The 21439-nt window shown below is 34.7% G+C and overlaps 1 protein-coding gene across 1 annotated transcript in view; it reads right to left on the bottom strand.

The window, feature by feature from the left end:
* LOC105830710 overlaps positions 1 to 8294 on the bottom strand; it is a 48173-nt gene extending 39879 nt beyond the window's left edge. The window contains exon 1 of the mRNA XM_012670216.3: positions 6695 to 8294. Within this exon, the coding sequence (XP_012525670.1) occupies positions 6695 to 6797 (103 nt within the window). The 5' untranslated portion in view covers positions 6798 to 8294. The remainder of the gene's footprint in view (positions 1 to 6694) is intronic.
* Positions 8295 to 21439: the final 13145 nt, after the last annotated feature.

Consider the following 21439-nt stretch of genomic DNA (forward strand, 5'->3'; position numbering starts at 1 on the left):
CTAAATAGACGAGATAGTTTTATCAAAACCTACGGCTATACATAGTTCTATAAACATTCAACCCTGAATTCGAATGCGCGAGGCGAACAATGATCTATTTCCGCGATACTTTTCCGCACAAAACGTCAGCGTCATTTTCGGCGGCTGCGTAATATAAGTTTGAAGTCAACAAGCCAGTTTAAGATGCAGTCATCGCCCGAATTTGGACCGCATTACTGCACGGAGAGAATTTCCTTCTTAGAATTTGTTCCCAAACTTAGTCACGCGGAGCAACATGGAGTATTTTGAAGAATTTTTACTATAATTTTAATCAAATTTAATCAAACTTTTTTTATATTCTATTGCGCCAGATATTAATAAATCAGAGAAAATTATGTAAAAGTCTTCAAAATACTCGTACCCGCAATTGTCATAATTGAGGCAAAATTCTAAGAGAAAATTTTCTCCGCGCACAGTCGAGTCGGAGTTATTTGATGACGAATAATATCGTAATTACAGCTCATCTCTCATTATCGCTTTCCTAAGATTTAACGTTATACTTTGTGGGATGTTACATGTTACTCTTGGTATACAGAAATACGTTTTCCGCCTGCTAGAGAGTCCGTTTTCACGTTCCCCGCAAAGAGTGGATGGATGGCCACGTAAAAGTATCCCGTTACCACGGTAGCCCAGATACCGGATTACGGAGCACGAATTGTCAATCGCGTGCGAACGAGACGGGCCTCTAAAGGGCCTTTTCAAATGTTGCGCCGTACAGACGAACTTTACCGTCCGATATATTTATTCGAAACTTGCGAATCGAGTTTCCCTGGAAATTCCCATGTTGCTCGTGTTATTTTGGAATTCTACAGAAAGGAACATATGTATGAGAGACCGAGCTATTTCAGGAAGCCTTTGTTCTCTCAGAGTTATGTGCCGCAATAAAAATTTAAAAAAATACATATAAATAATTTATGATTGACTGGAAATTCTCCGATGTCGTGTTATATATTTGAGAATTCTAGGAAAAAGGATATTGTGTATATAACGTCAAGCTATTTCAAAAAGTCTGTTATCTGGGATTTTTGTGTCGTAATAAAAACAGGGTTGGCCAGGACAGAAAGAAATCATAATAAATTCTGGTTTTTACGGTCCCGGACTTTATCAAATAGAATAAACTGGCAATAACTATGAAAATAAGTTAATATTGTAAAATTAAAACACATTTATATTATATATTTTAAAAATATTTTTGCTTTGATTGGCGAATCATACCAATCAACATAGTTTAAAGAAAAATAAAAACAACTAATAGTAATAATAATAACGAAATGATAAAATAATAATAATAATGAACCTTGGAATAGTAGTCTTTTTAATTCTAATTTGTAAAAAACTTAAACAAAAATTTTGAAGATATGTTGCTAAAATGTTGCTAAAGTTTATATCAATTTTTAGTTTAATGAGAAAAACATAATAGTAACGGAATTAAAAATTTTCACCTTCTCAGACGTTTCGCATTACTTTTCAATATCTTACAATAAGAAACTAATTTATTTACTACGTCAATTGCTTACGGATTTTATTGCGAGTAAAGTTTAAAGTGTAAAAATTTCTTTAAATTAACAGAGAAAGGTCACTTTGTTTTCGAATAAACAGAAGCTAAAAATAAAACTTTTAAACATAAATGTAGATTAAAAAGTAGACTAAAATGTAGACTAAAAAGTATTTTCTCTCCGGTGGTATAAAAGTTATAATACTGTTTCATATTTTGTAATAATATTTTCGCATCTAAAATTAAACGTCTGAGAAATTGGTACAGTAAGTAATTAGACGGCCCCGTAATGAAAATGTTAACTATAAAATAAATTAATATACTAATTATTAAAATTATTAAAGAATTCGTTTTTATAAGATTTTGCATAGAAAAAAATACGAATGTATAAACTGTAATGGGTTTCTTTTTCTTTAATTACCTAAGTAAACCACGTTTTTATCAATATTTACAGTGCAATGTTTAATTTCCGAGAAATAAGGAGAAATGTCGCTTTAAGAGGCCAGTATGTTCAATTTTCTTCTTATACTCTCTCCTTGTTTGCTATTTATTTTATAATTTTTAACTATTTTTTCCGGAAAATACAGATTTTTATCACTGGCATAAACTTTATTTCAAAAAATGTGGAATTTTGCCAACGCTGAATAAAAATGAAAACATTTCAAATAAATGATTTATGGTTGATTAGAACCCGACGGTGCATTTAACAGAAAAGATGCCAAAACATATTTACGTTCGTTTCTCATCAAATTACTTATCTGCTTGTATGAAATCAACACGCACGCACACCGTCAGAGCAACATGTTGCTGTCCCATTAACATAATTGTTAACGGAGCCATAAGGCGTCGGCTCGACTGATCGGCATAATAGAGTAAACAAGCTGGCGCTACCGAGCCACTTAATCTTCAATTGCCACGTTTGTGTGTTACATTACGAGGATTCTCACGTGATGCGCCAGCGTTCGGCTGGCGGCCGATGAATAAACCGGGCACATTTTAAAAGCGCCTCGCTCATACTCGGGGCGTGAATCAATTTCACATTAGTCGGATCGCGAGCGTCGATAAAACATTATTCGACGAAGGAGATAGCCGCGCATTCCGGCACCGTGACGAAGGAAGGAGAGAGACATCGGCGAGATCGATAGTAGCAGAATTTGACTAGAGAGCGAGGGAATCCCCACCAGCGGCGCCCGGATTTCAGGGAACGTTCGGGCCGAGCAACATCGTTACAACCGCGATAAAGTCGCCCGTTCCTTGTAGCCACGAATAATAATATCCAATGAATCGTAACATCGATAATAGAGCACAATGCCGGGCAATGTTGAGCGGAGACAACACGGGGATGAATGGATGGCCCGCGCGCGAGAGTTTACGTCTTTCGACCGTCTCTATTTACAGAATGTAACCCGCGAGCCTGGCCACAATGAAAATGACTTCTTTCTTCGGCCCGGTATCCTCCCGTTCGCCTCTCTCTCCGAGGGGAGTCCTAAAGGGATCTTAATCGTTTGCTTGCGTTTCTCAAACGACAAACTGCGCGCTGCTCCATTCCGGCGAGGAAGATTCGACAGATGTTCTTTCGCATTCAACGTTTAAATTTAATCACGTTTACTAACGAATATAAAAAATTCAATCGACGGAGGAAACTTTCATAGTGTTGATCGCGAAGAAAAAATAGCCTCGCGAAATGGAGGTGCGTGCCCATTTGTCGTAATCGCTTAACGAGATGTCCCAAATTAATGGGAAATTTGTGATTACCGGATACCACGGAGAGCTCTATTTTTTTTCGCTCAATTACTACGATAATTAACCTATTTGATACGCTATCGGCGTCGTATAATGATTCGCCGTCGGTGCTGTGGGTGATGATAATTTTTTTTAATTTAACGCTCAATATGTGTCCGAGGAGGCTTTCCTTTCTTAACGTGGATAAACGTTGCAAAGAATTAATTTACGTGTTTGTTATTGAGAACCTTAGCCTTATACTTTGTAATCATTATTATTCCGCTCGTACATTTTTAAGATTTCTATAGAGGAGACCTATGTGTCCACAGTACTGTTATCTCAAATGTTAATAGGTAGATATTTCTAGCATTCTACTGACAATGAGTGATAGTAAAAGATATACATAGGGATTCAAAAGCTTTTGTTATTCTACGATACTTTTGTTAGACACTTTATACGAAAGAAAAAGCGAAAACATTATTGACTTTTTTCAACGACCGAAAACTTCGTTGTGTGGCAATAGTTTTTAACTTCAATTAAGGTAAATAATTTACAATATTATTAATTAGTGAATACTTAACAGATGTGCGAAGCGTCAAATCTTAATTCCGCTTAACTTATAATTCCTAATACGCTAAAGATTGAAAACAGGGTCGGACCTATCTGTCTCATTTTTAGTGGGGCAACGCGTCCACGCAATGAAAATTGTTTTTTTTTTTATAGATAATGGTGCGTAACTACAAAAGAAAGACGGATTAGGATTCGTACTCAATGAAGTTATATTTAGGGCGACAAAAGAAATAAAAATGAAACGATAATCTTTTCGCGAAACTGCACCGGTATAGTTCGGAATAAATGTTCGGACTCTCACTCGCTACTGCAAAAGAGTGACCTACGAGCGGTTACTTGATTTTGCGATTGAAGAATCATCAAATTCATTTTAAAAATACACGTAAATATATGGAGTATGTCTTAATTTATTTAGTAGTATTTTCTATTTCAATATGGAGTAATTTTTTTCTAAAAAACCGTTAAAATAAGTAAGAAATTAAATAAATAAATAATAAATAATAAATAAATATTAATTTATTTCGTGCAGGTTTTTAATGCTGAGCAAAAATTAAATCTTGTTAATATTTCAACACAAAACATTTATATCTGCTCTGATTCCGAAGACTAAGAAATTTTTTCAATATTTTACATTAATAATAAATAATATTACAAATAAATATAAAAATTAATATAAATAATGTATTTTTTATTATGTGAGCAGATAGCCCCTCGAGCGTAGACAGATGGCCCCATGTACGGGGTCATCTGTCTACGCTCGATTTGCCTACTTTAAAACACCTCTTTAAAACGTTAAAAGATTAATGATTCTAATTACGTTCTTTTTAATAGAAAGGTTGAAAGTTTATACCATTAAAATTTCAGCCAAATATCTTTATTAGTTTTCTAGTAGATTTAAAAAAAATTTAAATCGTAGACAGATAACCCAGGTCTCCCCTACTCTCATGAATAAACCGTTAAGTTAAACAATCAAATTTAAACAAATTTTTTTAGGTTGAATAACATTTTTTCAATTTTAAATTTCCATCGCATTAAAGTTTATTATTTTAAACATATCAATGAGTTTTTAAATCGCCTCACGGTCTACATCGGATCTTAGTGATGTTATTAAATTTAATTTTAATTTGTTTTAGCTTTTTTATTTAAACTGCGCGCTGACAGGGTTCATCAGACTTAAAAGACAGTAACCAAGCTAAATTTCGCGATGCTTGAAAACATCTTAAAATCCCCTCTTTATTATTTTAATACAAAATGTGTTGAAAGAACAATCATCTCTCATCTGATTAATCCATTTCTGTAATTGAATTCAAATTAAGTCCATATTAACACAGCGTGTACCTAGTATGTATAATAACAAAATAAATTTATAATATTTCTTAAATATAATTCAACTCCATTATTTCAGTTAAATTAACGATATATTTAGTAAGAGCAATAATGACTTATTAAGAAATAATTTAAAATAATTCAAATTTGACAATTAAAAAATTGTAAAATTTGTTACTACGAGTTTAATAATGTATGCATAAAAAATCTGGCAAAAAAGATTCCTAAAATAATAAGCTACTTTTCTTAATGCATATATGTTATTTAAATGTTATTGTAAAAAATACATGTCTTTTATTTAAATTTTTAATCTTATGTATGTAAACAATCAAATTTAAACGTTTCAATAATTATTAATTATTAATTAATTATTATTTTACTGTATTCGTACATTTTCAAGACTTTTATGTTGTCGTAAGTACACAGAAAGAATTTTCTATTAAAAATTACCCTGAAAACCGTGATAATTGTGGGACAACGTAAATCTTGAAGAATTTTACTATACTTTTGACAAAATTTACTAAAATTTTAATAAAATTTGGCAAAATTTTGTAAATTTTACTATACTTCTAACAAAATTTACTAATACTTTGCCAAATTTTATTAAAATTTTACTAAATTTTAGTAAATTTTGTTAAAAGTATAGTAAAATTCTTCAAGGTTTACGTTGTCTTACAATTACCACGATTTTCAGGGTAATTTTTAAGAGAAAATTCTCTCCGTGTATTATACATGAAAGCAATATTTGTTAAGAAAAGATACACGATACAATATTCATAGAATAATAAATTTTCCTTTCGTAATGCAGCCCCACAAAAATATTAAATCTACTGTCAAGACAAGCGCAATCACTCAGTGTACTTTTTTAGTAAATAACAGTTATATTTAATAAAAAAAATTTTTTTAACAATTGTCTTAAAATATGTTCATCGCAAATTAAAAAAAAACTAATATCATATATGTATTAAAAAAATAACTTATATTTTAAGATATTATAAAATTATATCGAAAAAAAGTTAGAATAATAAGCAAATCGATTTTGTTTTAACTTAATAATGATTGAAATTGAAGTATTAAATTACTAGGATTTTAAATATATCTTGAAAAAATTTAATGCTTCTTGTAATTTAAACTTGCAAAATATATTAAAATAAATAATGTTTACTTAATGCAAACGTATTTCATTTTAAATATTATTTGTCGCAAATAAAAATGACGAGTGTGTCTTAAGACTATTATCAAAAAGATATCGTTCTGAAAGATAAAAAAAGAAAATAAAAAATTGTGCAATCGCTTCTCTTAGTCCGAGAATACAATTTTTCCGTGTGTGTATATATATATATATATATATATATATATATATATATATATTTAATCTTATATTTTACATTCGCTCGCGCAATTATAACAGGATGAAAGTCCAAAAATAAGAATAATAATTACTTTTATTTCTAGACTTTCATCCCGCAATATTTGGGCGAGAAGAGAGAAGAAGCTACATCTACGTCCAAAGAAAGTGTCTTCTGGAATAACAAGCCTCACCTTTAATCTTGGTCTCCGGATCCAGGGGGGAGATTCGTGGGTGAGTCTGCTGACCCGGTTGCTTCCGCACCACACCCACGACCTGCGGTGGCGGCATCATCATTTTCGCTTCCTCTCACTTTCTTGTCAGCGTCAATTCGCGTCCGCGCCGGTCATATCGACGTTTCGCACTCGCGCCGTCTCGTTTATCGCCGATCGATGGAAAATTACACCCGGCGTACACTCCCCGAGATTCCGCGCGTTCGTTTTCTTCCTCGCCGGCTTCCGGTGCAATTAAGCCGCGGCGTTTTTTGTCGGCGTGCCGAGCTGGTCTCCTTTTTTCTTTCCTCTCCTCTTCGCGACGCGGCCCGGCGAAAGGCACCCAAAATCCCTCGGCTGCCGATCGTCGCTAATCGTCTCGTCGGCCGACAAGAGTCTCTCGGCGCGCGGGGGAGGGGGAGGATGAAGTAGCGCCGGCCTGGGACCTCCTTTCCACTGACGCCTCGTTATCGTCTGCTTCGGCACTCCGTCCCTCCTTGTGTCGATCGCCCGCTACTTTTTTTTTCCTTCTCTTCTTTCTTCCTTTCAATTCGCGACCCCGCGCGTCCCCGGCGCGCCGTCGGGAAGGACGACGCGAGCGCCGATTCGCGAGCTATTATCGCCGAGAGCAGCAACACACGTCGCGCGACGATGTCTGCGAGCCATTCGTTGAGAGAGAGCGAGAGAGAGAGAGAGTCGTTACACCACAGCTCGCGTGCCACTCGAGTCCCCGTTCGAAGGCGACTTAACCTCGTCGACGATCGGTGATAATTTCCGACACGAGACCGACGACGACGACGACGACTCGCCGGCGGCGGCCGCTTCGATCTCCCATCGTTCCGTTCGAGAAAGGGAGAGAGAGAGAGAGAGAGAGAAAGCTTGCTCTCGCACGTGACGAGGAAGAGGAGAGAAACGCGCGCGGTTTCCAACCAATCGCGCGACCCGTCCGGAGTTTTATTAATTGTGTCACCTGTTTACGGCGGTGTGGCGATAAATCGAGCCGTGGGAGAGTCTCTTGCGACTCGCGCGACTTTCGAGCGCGTCGAAAGCGCGACGGCACCCCGAGATCGGCGAAACGGTCCCCCGCACCATCAAACGAACACACCGTGTACGTCACTCCCCTCGAATTCCCGTGGCGATCGAGTCGGACCGATCGCTCCGGGCGGGGAGAGGGGGGGGGGGGGGGAAACAACAACAACAGAAATCCGGAATGGCGGGAAAACCGACGGATGTGCTTTATCTTCCCGCTCCTCGGCAAACGTCACACTTTATCAACGGGTCGCTCGCGATTATCGCGAACGAACGGCAAACTTTTCCGTAGAGTCGCGCGGTGAGCGCGATGCCGATTATCACACTGGGTACCACGAAGAGACGCGATTTCGACTTCTCGTTCCCCCTCCCTCGTTGCGACGGTAGCCCCGGTAGACCAGGACTTCCGCGCGCGTTCGTCAACACACGACGAACTTGGAAGGAAAGATACACGGAAGGAACGCGACGTGATGAGAAGCGCCGACGACGACGACGCGCAACGTGACAGCTCGGTGCGCGCGCGGCGAAACAACTGATCGCGGAACACGGACACGGCCAACGAGAGAACGCATCGCGTGCCCTACTCGCCCGCCTGATCCCCCCTCTCCACCACCCGCCATCGGCGTGTCGATTATCCTCGTCTCTCCTCGAACATGAGAAAGGGAGGAAGCGAGAGAGGGGACAGACAGAGAGAGGGGGAGAGAGAGAGAGAGAGAAAGAGAGAGAAGCGCATATAACCCTTGTAAACCTTTAATCGTGTTTACGCGTGCAACCTTCGGGACGACGTGGATATTTGTATATTTTTTTTTTCTTCACCGTGTCGCAAATGATAAATGCCGTCTCTTGGAAATTGATTTCGTCAACTTCCTGAGAATGAAAACCGTGACCATGTAAAAGCGTCTGCTTTCAAGAAGTCTAGAAACGAATTTTATATCGGGAAGCACACAAGCGTTGTTTTAAAATGGAGTTACGGATAGACGTGTGCACTTCAAGGTTTAAAAAATCGGTAGAAAACCACAGAGAACATTCAGGCCCAGTTCTACAACTTCGTTTAACGAGAGTTTAATTAGCACTGTCCAATAGGGGATTTTTGTTTGATTTGAAACAAATTCATCTGTTGGTCACAGTTAGTTAAACTCCGGTTAAGTTATGGAATTGGATCTTAGGCGTTCGTTTTTAATTATAATTACAAGTCGGAAATTAACAAAAGAATATTGTAAATTCATGATGTGTGATTCTCTATCATTTTCTTCCATAACATTACGTTATTGTTTCTCATCTTTTTTTTATAGCTAGGAATTTTAATTGTATGAAGAGCGTTTAATTGCATAAAGAATCGTGGATTTAATATAAATCAACGATTGATTTTCTTTCATTTTCTTTCACAATACTTTATTACATCTCATTTATTACGTTATCGTTTCTTTCATAATTAGGAATTTTAATCATCATCAATCTATGATTAATTCTCTATAGCTTTTTTTCATAATGATCTTATTTATTACACTCTATCATTTTCTTTCCCCTTATAAAAATTTCATACTGTCAGTATTAAATTCTTTCTGTAAGAGTTATAGTTAAGAATCATGATTGTATGGAAATTTATCATAAACTTATAATGAATTTCTCATCATTTTCTTTTGTACTTATTCTATCATTACCTATTTATTATTTCTTATCTTTCTTGTCGTAAATAAAATTGTGAATGTTTGAAAATTGATAGAAAACTTATAATAATAAATCTTCTATAGTTTTTTTTATAACCATTTTATTTATTACCATATAACTTCTAACCGATCTTTTTAGCAATTCTTAATTATAAATTCTCAAGCATATATTGTAAATATAATAAATTTATTATTTTTGATGAAATATTTTTTATCTTTTATATTATATTTATATTTGTGTTCATGAATTTCTTAGTTCAACATTTGATATGAATAAAATAAAGTATATAGATATTTTATCATTTAATTTTATTTATTGTTCAATTTGATACCAACTTATATATCGAGATAAAATGCTTAATTTTCTTTTTTGTTGAACATTATTACAATTTTTACAATTAATTTTTAATTTTTTAATTATTATTGTTTAAATATTTATTATTATATGACTATTAAATAAATTATTTACAATTGTTATTTATTGTCTTAAATTTTTATTATTTTATACTGTATATTCTATGGTATATATAATTTATTTTAATATTGATTTTACAATTGCACAAATCATTTTTGCATTCTAATACAATTCAATCTGCCTTTATAATGAGAATATAATACTTGAGACAAAAAATATTGGAAGTACTTCTTATTTATGTTTTATTTATAAGTTTAAGTATAACATTGTAAATCGTATTTTTTTTTGCAGATTCTTCAGAACATTATTACTACTTTGCCGTTGAGAAAGAGCCCAAGCCTGTTCTCGTAATTTTTTAACATCTTTTGTTAATATCTCCTCAGAAGAGATTTATAATAACAAGACTAAGAGTATTCTTCACTTAATTTTATTACAATCTTATGCGGTATAAAAATAAAGCATCGTTAAGATAAGATCGATAATTTCTATTTTATTCTGTCGAATTAAATAAGAATAACGTATTGTGACAAAAGTAACACATAAATTTTAGCTTAATTATTTTTACATTTAGAATCAAATTTACTCGGTGTTTTATAACATACATCGATTAATTGTTACGCTGTTCGAGATACTACTGATAGGAAACCATGTGAATAAACGTAAAAAAGATTCAATGCAATGCATCCGCGGAAAGTTTCGGCAATCTTTATCTACGCATAAAGCGTGTCCTTACGTTGGTCTTTACGTTGCGGGCAAATATTTTGATATCCACGAAATGAAATCTCTTATATTTTATAAAAAATTTAAATTTTCTTCAGATCAATCTATTGTTAATTCAGAAGATTATGTGAAATAGTTACAAATTTTTCTAATCTAAATCTGTATGAGAAAATTAATGTGATATAGCATCAAGATTATTTTATTTTAGATGTAAGAATATTTCTGTTTTTAAAAATAAATACTTTCTTCCTAACAAAATAATTGTGTTTGTTTCTCTATCAATCTTATCATATGATACATAGAAAAGTAATAGCTTGGGAACTCTCCAAAACCCTTTATTATGGGTGCAACTTGTTTCGATTTGTAACTGTGATATCAAGCGTGCGATAGTCGTCCCGCATAAACGTCCGTTCGCCTTTCCATCTTAAGGAAGGATACGGAAACCGATTCTTTTCAATCTCTTTTGCCGCCGGGGCGCAGGATACGGGAACTCGATCTCAATCTATGACGCGCGAAGGTTTCAAGACCGCCGATCTATGACGATAAAGTGCAAATTAAAAATGCGGTGACACACTTTCACCGTTAAGTGCTGCTAGTACCCGCGATGTAACGGCCACCATTCAGCTTCAGTCGGGGCGAAAGAAAAAAAAGGGAGGGGGGGAAGGGGAAGGCAATCGAGCCAACACCATGTGTAAAAAAATCTCGCGTAATTGTCACGATCGCGAGCGGAATGCCTTGTGCCGCATCCCGCGGGGAAAAACCTCCCACGAAATGGCGGCCTCTCTGCCTCGAGACCGTCGTTTATCGCGGGCGTGGAATACGTTATACATTCGCGTGACTCAATTCGTTCTCCCGCACTCAGTCAAGAGCACGGCGATCTCATCCTCTTTCCTCGAAAAAATCTATTTGGGAGCGCAACGAAAGCGGCGTCTGCGACGCGAGCGGACAAAAGCGCCCTACTGCAGAAAAAAAAGTAACCGTACGCGACTATCGACCGCGCATTATATGCGCCGGGAATATCGCCCCTCTTGTATTGCCCCGTGTCGGCCTCGAGACACCATAAAACTTCGAAAAGTGTCACGCGATTCGCGCGCGTGCAATAACGGTGAAGACGCGCGACGTATTAGCGCGAGTTTTGTGTGTTACAATGTTCGGGGCCCGACGGGGACCAAAATCCGGGATCCGGAGGGCGAGGGGCCCATTTCACGAAACAGATACCCGTAGAGACGAATAAAAAAGTGGAATGGAAACAGTTAAAAATTGTGTCACCGTTTTGCAAAATCCTGGAAATTTCGATGAAAGATAAATAACAAAATTTGATTACATACTCATTAAAGTGAAATTAGTGTCATCATTATTGAGCTGCAGTGGTATACTTATAGCTGTGATAATTAGTGAGTGTTCACTGTCTATTCTGATTTTCACTTCAGAATTAGTCTATAATCACTGAAAGATCAGTGTATTTATCTCACTGATTAACAAGTTACAAGTATACCACTGAAAGTCAGTGTAGTTTCGCAGATTTTACTGATTTTTCACTGATTGTAATTTAAAAAATAAAGGTTCATACAGCTGTTTGTTATTTAATGTACAAATTAAAAAAAAGAGCCTTTTAGCGATTTACTTTTTGTTTTATTCTGAAACTTTATGCTGAAAGCAAAACAAATTTTATTCATGTTGTCACTTTTATTTACATTGTCACTTCCTTAATGAAGGTATCGTTCACAATATTGGCCTCTTCATATTGCAAATACTTTTTTTATCATATTCGAAAAGTGCAAAAATCATAATTTTAAGATTATATCAAGAAATTGAATTTTCGTAATTGATTTTTCAGTCATTTTACAAATGACAACTGATTTTTATTAAAACTATTGTAATCTGCATTTACTAAATCTGACAAAACTACATTTACAAAAGAAAGAATTGTTAAAATTAAAAAAAGTATCACGTATAAATTCAGTGTAATTAAATAATAAATAAATAAATGGAAAAAGTTAAAAACTTTTTCGTTTTTTGCAATTTTTAAAACAAAACTGCAACAAACAAATCACTGAAATAATTATTTCTTAGTTTTGACATTGAAATTTGAGTCACTTTATGTAACAAACTTGTTCTTCAATTTCGAGCATTATTTTTTTGTTTACGACAAAGAAACGTATTATATATAATTTTTGGAGCTAATTTATATCAATTGCTGAGTTTTGCTCCGAAAACTAGGTCGTTAACGAGACAAATCAGTGTATAGTTGATCGCGTCGGAACTCGGAACAAGGTATAATTGAACGACGCGTCGATCCATAACGGGGTGGGCATGTATCGGTGATCGCACATGTTAGACATTCCATTGATCGTGACTATCATAATAGAAAAGATGATGTTATGTTCAATCACATTTGCATTTTGTACAGTAATTTTGTTAATAATATCTTAAATTAAAAACTTAATATTCACATTCGTCAGTATGTTGCTCATTCAAATCTGGAAATAAAATTTTAAAATAATTATTATTTAGAATGTTATTTATAAAAATGTGACGACACTTTGTAATAGGTCAAACAGAAACGGGAGTAATTTTATTAGATCTTGGATGAAATACATTTTAAAAGTTAATTTTGTTAAAAAATTATGATGTTTTGTTATAAAATTATAGATTTATCATGATGAGAGAGAGAGAAGAGAAGATATATGTTGCAGAATATATAAAGAGCATATGCAGAACGTATGCGGAGTATAAAAAACTATAAATGGACAGCATATGCTTAAGGGGCATTAGCGAAATTCTATATTATTGTTCAATTTTTAATAATTAGAAATGTATGTATCGAATAAAATGTCAAATAACATAAGAAACTTAGTATATATATTTATAATAATACGTCCGAGTTGAAAAATAATAAAGTAGTATGTATAATTTAGCGTTAAAATATACCTGGAAAGAATTTCAAACGTGCTCACAGATAAAAATGACTTATAACAAATGCCAGCCATTGTGTATTGGTATATCTGTTACTGCACAACGGTGTGCTATTAAATCAATGATTCCATAAATAATCACTAGGATTCCTTACTTAATAACGGAGATGGCACGAATATACAACCATAATACTTAAAAGCCATAATATCACTTTCTCCTTTAATATTACACGCGCGTGTACCACAGCCAGAGGACGTACTTACCTAATGGAATTGCCAACCGGCAGCTGCCAGCCTTCATTTTTGCTCCGGGGCGCACATAACGAGAACAAGCTTTTGGAAAATATTTTTATCTCCCTCGGGGCACATTGCAACGGAAAAAAATGCGGTCGCCTTGTGCGTGACCCGCCATACGAACGAAGAAGACGACAAAGCGAAACGAGAAGATCCAAAAATATCTGATCCTTGGTTGCCACCAAACGTGCAGATGATCCGATTCTCCAAAGACAAAGAGACAAAGAGAGAGAGAGAGAGAGAGAGAGAGAGAGAGAGAGAGAGAGAGAATGTTTTTTCGTCTTGAAATAAAATTCGCTTGCAGCTCGCGCGGGTGGAGATCCCCGCCTCGAAATATCGCGGATGCGATACACTTCGCATCGTAAAGCCGGAAAGTTTAGCGGCCGTTAACGTTCCCGGCCTTTCTCTTAAAACGCCAGATTTAAAATCGCGCTCGGGATTGAAAAAAGTTACGAGCCACATCGAATCTATGTTGTCTATAAAATCGCGCGGCGTGATTAAGCAACGATGACCTCAAGTAAATTGCCAAGCTATTTCGGTGCTTGCCGACGGAGAGAAAGAGAACGAAAGACGGATAGATAGAGAGATTGCGATTTTTTTTTACGCTTATAAAGGTGGTAATTAATTTCCCCCGCCCTGTGCTATTTTGCACAATTCTCTCTGATGCCAGTCTTGAAAACTCACGGGAACGAGTCCTGAGTCACGGGCGTGTGCGTGCGCGCGCACAACGTTAGTCACGGTGTCATTTAATTAAAATTGCTCGTTGAGCGTCAGCCGTTGCGAATCAAAAAGTTGCACTTCATACGAGACATAAAGAAATAAATTGAATCTCGCTCGTGTTCGATGCGCGTTGCCTTTTAGGGAGCCGCGCGCGCGCTCTGCCATATTAAATTCTTCAATGCGCAAAATTAATAATTTCGATGTGCAATTGTCTCTCGCTTATTATCGTAACTTGCTCCTGTTTCTAAACTTTTATTACGCAGAAGAAAAAGTATATTCTTATTCGGAGAATATCTTTATTTTAAAAATAAATGAGATTATGTAGCGTTAAATAGAAACACCTGCTTATATAAAGAATTTTATGTAATTTTATTAAGAAAAATATATTATCGTCATTCAATAATAATTTTCAAGAGTTGAAAGACAAAAATATCGAATAAAGTACGTAATAATATCTTTAAACCAGGAATTATAATTTTTAAAATTATTATTATTATAAAATAATCAATTTATATTGTGCTCTTTTAGACTATTATAATATTATAATAAAAACGTATAATATTTTCATGACAAATTTAAGATTATTAATATGAGCAAGATTATCATCGTTTTATATGTAAACAAGAATATATATTTTTTAAATAATAATTGTTATATAGAATTAGTTTGAATCAGTTTGTTACATATATAGTATTAATTCGAATTTGATACTTTGTCTTTCCTGCGCATGACAATCAGCCTGCTGAAAAATACTCGCATTCGCGATACCCGATACAGATAACGATAAGGATAGAGATTCGGACCGCGCGCTAAGTACGAACATGCTATATATTAAAGCGCAATTCTTGCTTTCACTTTTAAGGAAATACGTACGTATATACATTCGTTACGGCACGCTAATTTTACGAGTCGATTATAACGCGTTGATTAATTATTTCAAAACTGCCTCGAACACGAAGCGCAAAAGTGAATCGTTGACTCCGCCTTTGTCATCGCCTTCCGTACACCAAGGACATATAGTATTTCGGAAAATCATAAAATTGCCTCCGATCTGCGCTTCTTCTCTCTGACGATTTCTCTGCTCTCTTTGATTATTATCAATCTCGAGCAATCTCTAGCACGCAATAAAAAAAAAAAAGAGCTCCGCGCAGTTTCACAATTTATGTAATTTTATTAGCAAATTTCCATCGTGAAAACTGGAATTCATAAATGTTCTATTGTCTCACGCCGTGTCTCGTCGTACGATTCGAATTTAGATGGCTACTTACACGGCTCGTCTGTGCATTCGTTAAGCGGCTGTTACGACTTCTTATCGCTAATGCGGCATATTTATTTCGCAATTCTCTTTACTATCGTTATAATTCACTATATAACTTAAGCTTAATCCAAAGTGACGCGTGCGAATAAAAAATACATTTCCACTTAGAATCAATAAGCAAATTGTCATAAAATATGATGTTTTATTTCGAGATACTGTCACGAAGAAATTGTTCGTTGAGTATGAAGTGCAGATAAATAAAGATGTGAAATAAAATATGACTATTAACACATAAATATTATTTATAAAATATTAGCAAAGATTACTTTTGCTCCCTCACCGTCGACAAACACAGTGCTAATAAATTTTAAAATTGTATCAGTTACAGAACTTTGCAACATCCTGCGGGATAACATATCGGCTAACGCTAAAAGTGAGGAAGTTCCATCGATAAGAGACATTAACAAGGACGACTTTTGCTGATAAATGTATTTTTACTCATAGACTCATGCTAAAACTTTAAAGTAAAATATTAATATATTGAATAACCATATTTATTTTTCTACATATTGTTTATATATTTCATAAAAAATGTAATACCTAGCATTAAAATTTATGACTCTAATTTCTATTTAATAAAAATTGTATGCCAATATGTGTTTGTATTAATAAAATAATGCAATATTTAAATAGATTTTAAAATTTATTTGATTAACTTCCTTAAAGTTTTATGAGAACCATAAAAATATCTTGAATGAATTATTTAGGTAATTATTACACCGAGAAAGAAAGTTCTAACTGAACATTTTAACTTAATTAAATTTTTTCACAAGTATTTATACATTTAATTTAAATACATAATATATACTTTTAAATTTCCATTCATGTATTTATATATTAAACTTTCGTATTTTCTAAATTTAAATACATAAATACTTGAACTGAAGAAATTTAATCAACAACTTTTTCTCGGTTTAGGTAACAAAGAAAATATTACAGTATAATGTGTGTCAAGACGAAATTAATTCGCGATACGTCAAAAAGATTAACGCATGATTAATCGCTATTGTGCGGAGTCAGAAAATAAATTTTTGGATGCTCATTTCGACGCACCGCGATAATGGAACTACAATAACAGAGTTATGCACGCAAGATCATACATCAGCTGTCAAAAGAAGATTTCGTGACATTTGTCGTTAGACGAGACTGCTGATACAAACCCAATACCGTTGAACTTTAACACTCCGCAAGAGCATGACTAACGAAGCATTAATCAACGGGTCACAAATCTTCGTTTAGTTTATGCGGAAAAGATTTGATGTGATGACGAGTCCGAGGCGTAAATTTCTCTCTCTCTTTCGGCCGGATGATGAACCCACGCACGCCTGGATTCGTCTTCCTCGCATTAAATTATTTTTTTAGACACGTGTCGATGCCCACGAGATAACACGAGGGAAAGTCATCTCCGACGTTGAACCCGATTTATGTATTCACATAACGATCACGTGATAAATGGTACTGGTTCTTTTATTACGAAGTACTATTTCGATCTAGTTTTCTCACAGGAATCGCTCGGCTAATTTACGTAGGCAATAACTAGTGCCATTATTCATCGTATTATATACTGTTCACGAGAGGTACGAGAGTTACATGCCTCTGCCACTTTCGAGATAACATTTCCTATTGGGATTGTTTCTTTAAGTTAAGTTTACGCAATTATTCATATTTGTATATTTTGTAAAGAAAATTGTGCAACATAAATTGATAAGAAATGAGTTTAATATAATAACGATGAAAGTTAGTACTATTGATTATTATAATAAGAACGATGCAGGCTATGAAAATATTTATTGACCAAAATCTTATAATATTCCCAGACAATATGCATGTCTTGAAGACATCTAAAAGACATTTTGTTTCATAGAACTATATTAACATTTTAACAAATTTTATTTAAAAAATAATCAATTAATTTTATAATAAATTTTAAAATCTTTTTTCTAAAAAATTGTTTTGTATAATATATCTTTTTGATATATTATAAAAAGGTAATATGCCGAGGACAAAAGAATTTTAAGATTTGTCTAGAAGATAACAAAATAGATGTTTGTTGCACACAAAAAATAAACATAATTCTTATGAATATCTTCCAACCAAATCAAAATACAATACCAATACCAAGATCAAAATACAATATCAATACAATACCATCAGAATTACCAATAAGCGCAGATATTTCAAATTTATTACATCCTCCTAATAAAACTGAAAATAATATTGAATCTTCTGAAGAATTTTGGATCATGATATAAGAAAAGGATACAGCGTATAATGATATAAGGAAAAAAAAATCAACATTACAACAACGATTGTACATTTGGACTGTTGAATATAATGAGACACAAGAATCATTAACGGCCTTATTAAATATTTTACGCGAAGGTCACAATAACTTGCCACATGATGCAAGAACCATTTTAAACACGCCTAAAAATACAATTATTCCCAAATGTGGAATTGATCATTTTTTTTATTACGACTTGGAAAAGGCATTAAGCGAAAAATTAGAAAATTGTAATATAAATAATATTAACGTAAACAATATTATCAAAATTAATTTAAATATTGATGGCCTTTCTCATTCTAAAAGGTCACAAAGCCAATTATGGCCTATACTTGGTCAAATATATACTACAGATTTTAAAACGGAACCTTTTTAATTAGTGTTTATCATGGTTATAAAAAACCTAAACGGTAATAATCTATTACAAGAATTTTGTGAGAAATATCATGAGCTGTAAGGTTTTTCTTTCAAAAAAAAAAAAAAAAAAAAAAAAAAAAAAAAAATCTTGTAAAAATCAGAGCAATTGTTTGTGATGCTCCTGTTAAATTTTTTGTTACTGGAACTAAAGGGCACATAATGCATATTTTGGTTGTAGAAAATGTTGTCGTGAAGGTGATTATCACAATCACAAAATGGTTTATCTGAATGAAAATGCTCCATTAAAAACAGATAATTATTTTTGCAATCGGAAAAATAAAGACTACCATATTTCTGTTTCGCCCTTTGAAAATTTATCTGATATTGATATTGTTGCGCGCCGCGCGTATACTCCGCGCCATCAGTCGGTATACTCCGCGCCACCAGTTAGCTGTAGGACCGATCGATAATATCAATCGGGCGGTTGCCGAAAGAGATTTGTTTAGCAACAAATTTTTAAATAAGGACAGATGGGTAACCGGACAGAATCCATAAAAAATGGCGGAGAAAGGTTGGCATTTCTCAAAAATCCCTAAAAACCATACATTTATTTCTGAAAGTTGATAACACTGTTGCGTGTTAAGAGTATGCAAAAGTGCAGCATGCAGCGTCGTACAGCGGCAATACGAAAAATGTCATGTGTAGAAGCGTAGCGAAGATAAATAATACACATTTTAAACCATTTATAACTGTCGAGTAAAAATTGTATAAGTACAATTAAATCTAAATAGCTCAATCAAGGATCATAGCAGGATCTTAGTGTTAAAATAATTTTTTTCTACGATTTTACATACACACATCCCAAATAGTACAAAATATTTATAAAATCCCTTTCTAAAAAAGCCGTGTCACCTGTGTAAATTTCGTTCTTATCGATTCCTTGAGGCCTCTTTTCCGTATCGTTAATTGGTTCTCTCGTTTGTTTCGCTTCGCATTGCGAGAGTAGCTGTCAGTGCGATTGTTTTTTGCTATTTCTCAAAAAGAGACTTTCGTTTTTTGAATTAAGAAGAGAGACTTGCGTTTTTATTATAAAAATATAATAGTGGATAATTAAGAAGAGAGAGTTGCGTTTTTATTAATTGTGGATATTGTTAGACATTGTAAAAGAGTGTAGAATTAGAATGTAATGTATTAAATATATGTGGGAGACTAACTTATAAAAAATATCATACAAAGATTTTAAGGTAAGGTTTATTGCGTGGAAGTGCATTTGTGCGTGAGTTTTTTTTGCGTGCATGCGTGTGTGAGATTTTAGCGCGTGTATCTGTGTTACTCAGATTGTGAGAATGATGTGCTTTCTTCCGTGTGTCGCGATGCGCGCGTCTGGTTTTGCGTGTGTGTGAGATTTTAGTGCGTGCATCTATGTGTGTGTCGCTTTGCACGCGTTTTGTTAATAATGATTTTTTGTTAACAAAAACCATTTTGTTATAAATTGTCACGTTCTGATTTTATGTCCGTTTTGGGTCAATACATTCAAGTAATTTACTCGGGGATGGACAAGTTTGTGAGAAATATTAATCTTCACCGAAAAGATAGCGAATTTTATAAGTTTGATATCGAGGATCTTTTTTTTTTATATTTTTAAAATGAAAAATGTTAATTTCAAAATCAATCCTGATGAGTTTATATTTGTTTTGTTCTTTAGACTTTTGGGAAGGTTGAATCACGAGTTTATCTAATTCATAAATAAATTTCAGAGAATTGCGATTAAAGATTATCGCTTGATTAATTTGATATCTCAGTCTTTTAATTCTTACGCGCCTACCACCCTTTTTGGGCATTTAATATTTAGAGTTAAATTAAAGTTAATAACACTCAGTTGCCACACCTGAGGAAGAGTCAGGATTCAGGTCTGTTGCCACATAAATGTCAGCGACAGGTCCCGAAGAATCTGCCTCGATGCTCTCGACAGCGACAGAGTTTAATTTTGATCTGTTGCCACTCAAAAGGCAGCGACAGAGGTTGAAAGGAAAACTAAATGATCTTGAAGAGTAATTAACTTAATTACCTTTAATTCCAAAATCTACTTCAAAACAACAAACTGAGCCTGAATTCTAGGATTGGTCCGCTAAGGACTTCGATTTAAAATCGCTCAAGTTAAAGATCACGACAATCCCAGACTAACTGAATAACTGTCGGACTAACCCGAGTAATATCGCAATTGACAATAAACTTAAGACTAGGACTGAAGAAGACTTAGACAAGGCTGACTAAAGACTAACGCTGAGCATTTGGCTCATTTATTTATACTTAATTTCCCTCTATTTAAGCCGCATATTTTTCCCATACACAAACTTATTTTCTTGTGGAGGAGGAAGGTTTAGTCTCAGAGTGTAACCCTATGCTCAATCGATTTTGATTCCGATATCGACCTGCACCTGATAATACCAGCAACCGAATAAGAAAACAATACAAAAAAAGAAGAAGAAATCAATGCTCATGTATTCCATTATTTAGATTCAGTTTTAAAGTAATTATTACAATTTAAGTTTAAATGTTCCCGCGTACGTTACAAAATATTTAAAAAATTAATTTTTATCGTTTATTGTGCCTCACGCCTAAACGCAAAAAACGATTTCCATCAAATTTTGCTGGAAATATCTTTCCCTAGGGCTAACTGCGTTCCATCTCGAGCAAGAGTCTCCCGCGGTCGTGTGGGGTGGGGCGCGAGATACGTTGCCGTGCTGGATGTCCCGAAATCGAGACTACAGCGCACTGCGTCCAGCGCTGTTTCCGATCGCATGGTGAGAGAATCCTGCGATACAACGACCTGTGTCGTCAAGTCGGCGGCTTCTTACAACAGAAGGGATGGCATGTCGATGCGGAATTAGCGTATTCGACCTCTGCCGGACTAAGACGGCCCGACCTCACCATTGCCAAGGATGATGAGGCGGTGGTCGTAGACGCGTAAGTAGTGTCCTGCAAAACAGCGCTTGATGTGTCTCATG

Source organism: Monomorium pharaonis, chromosome 9, assembly GCF_013373865.1.
Source record: "Monomorium pharaonis isolate MP-MQ-018 chromosome 9, ASM1337386v2, whole genome shotgun sequence".
In the NCBI taxonomy this organism is placed as follows: domain Eukaryota; kingdom Metazoa; phylum Arthropoda; class Insecta; order Hymenoptera; family Formicidae; genus Monomorium; species Monomorium pharaonis.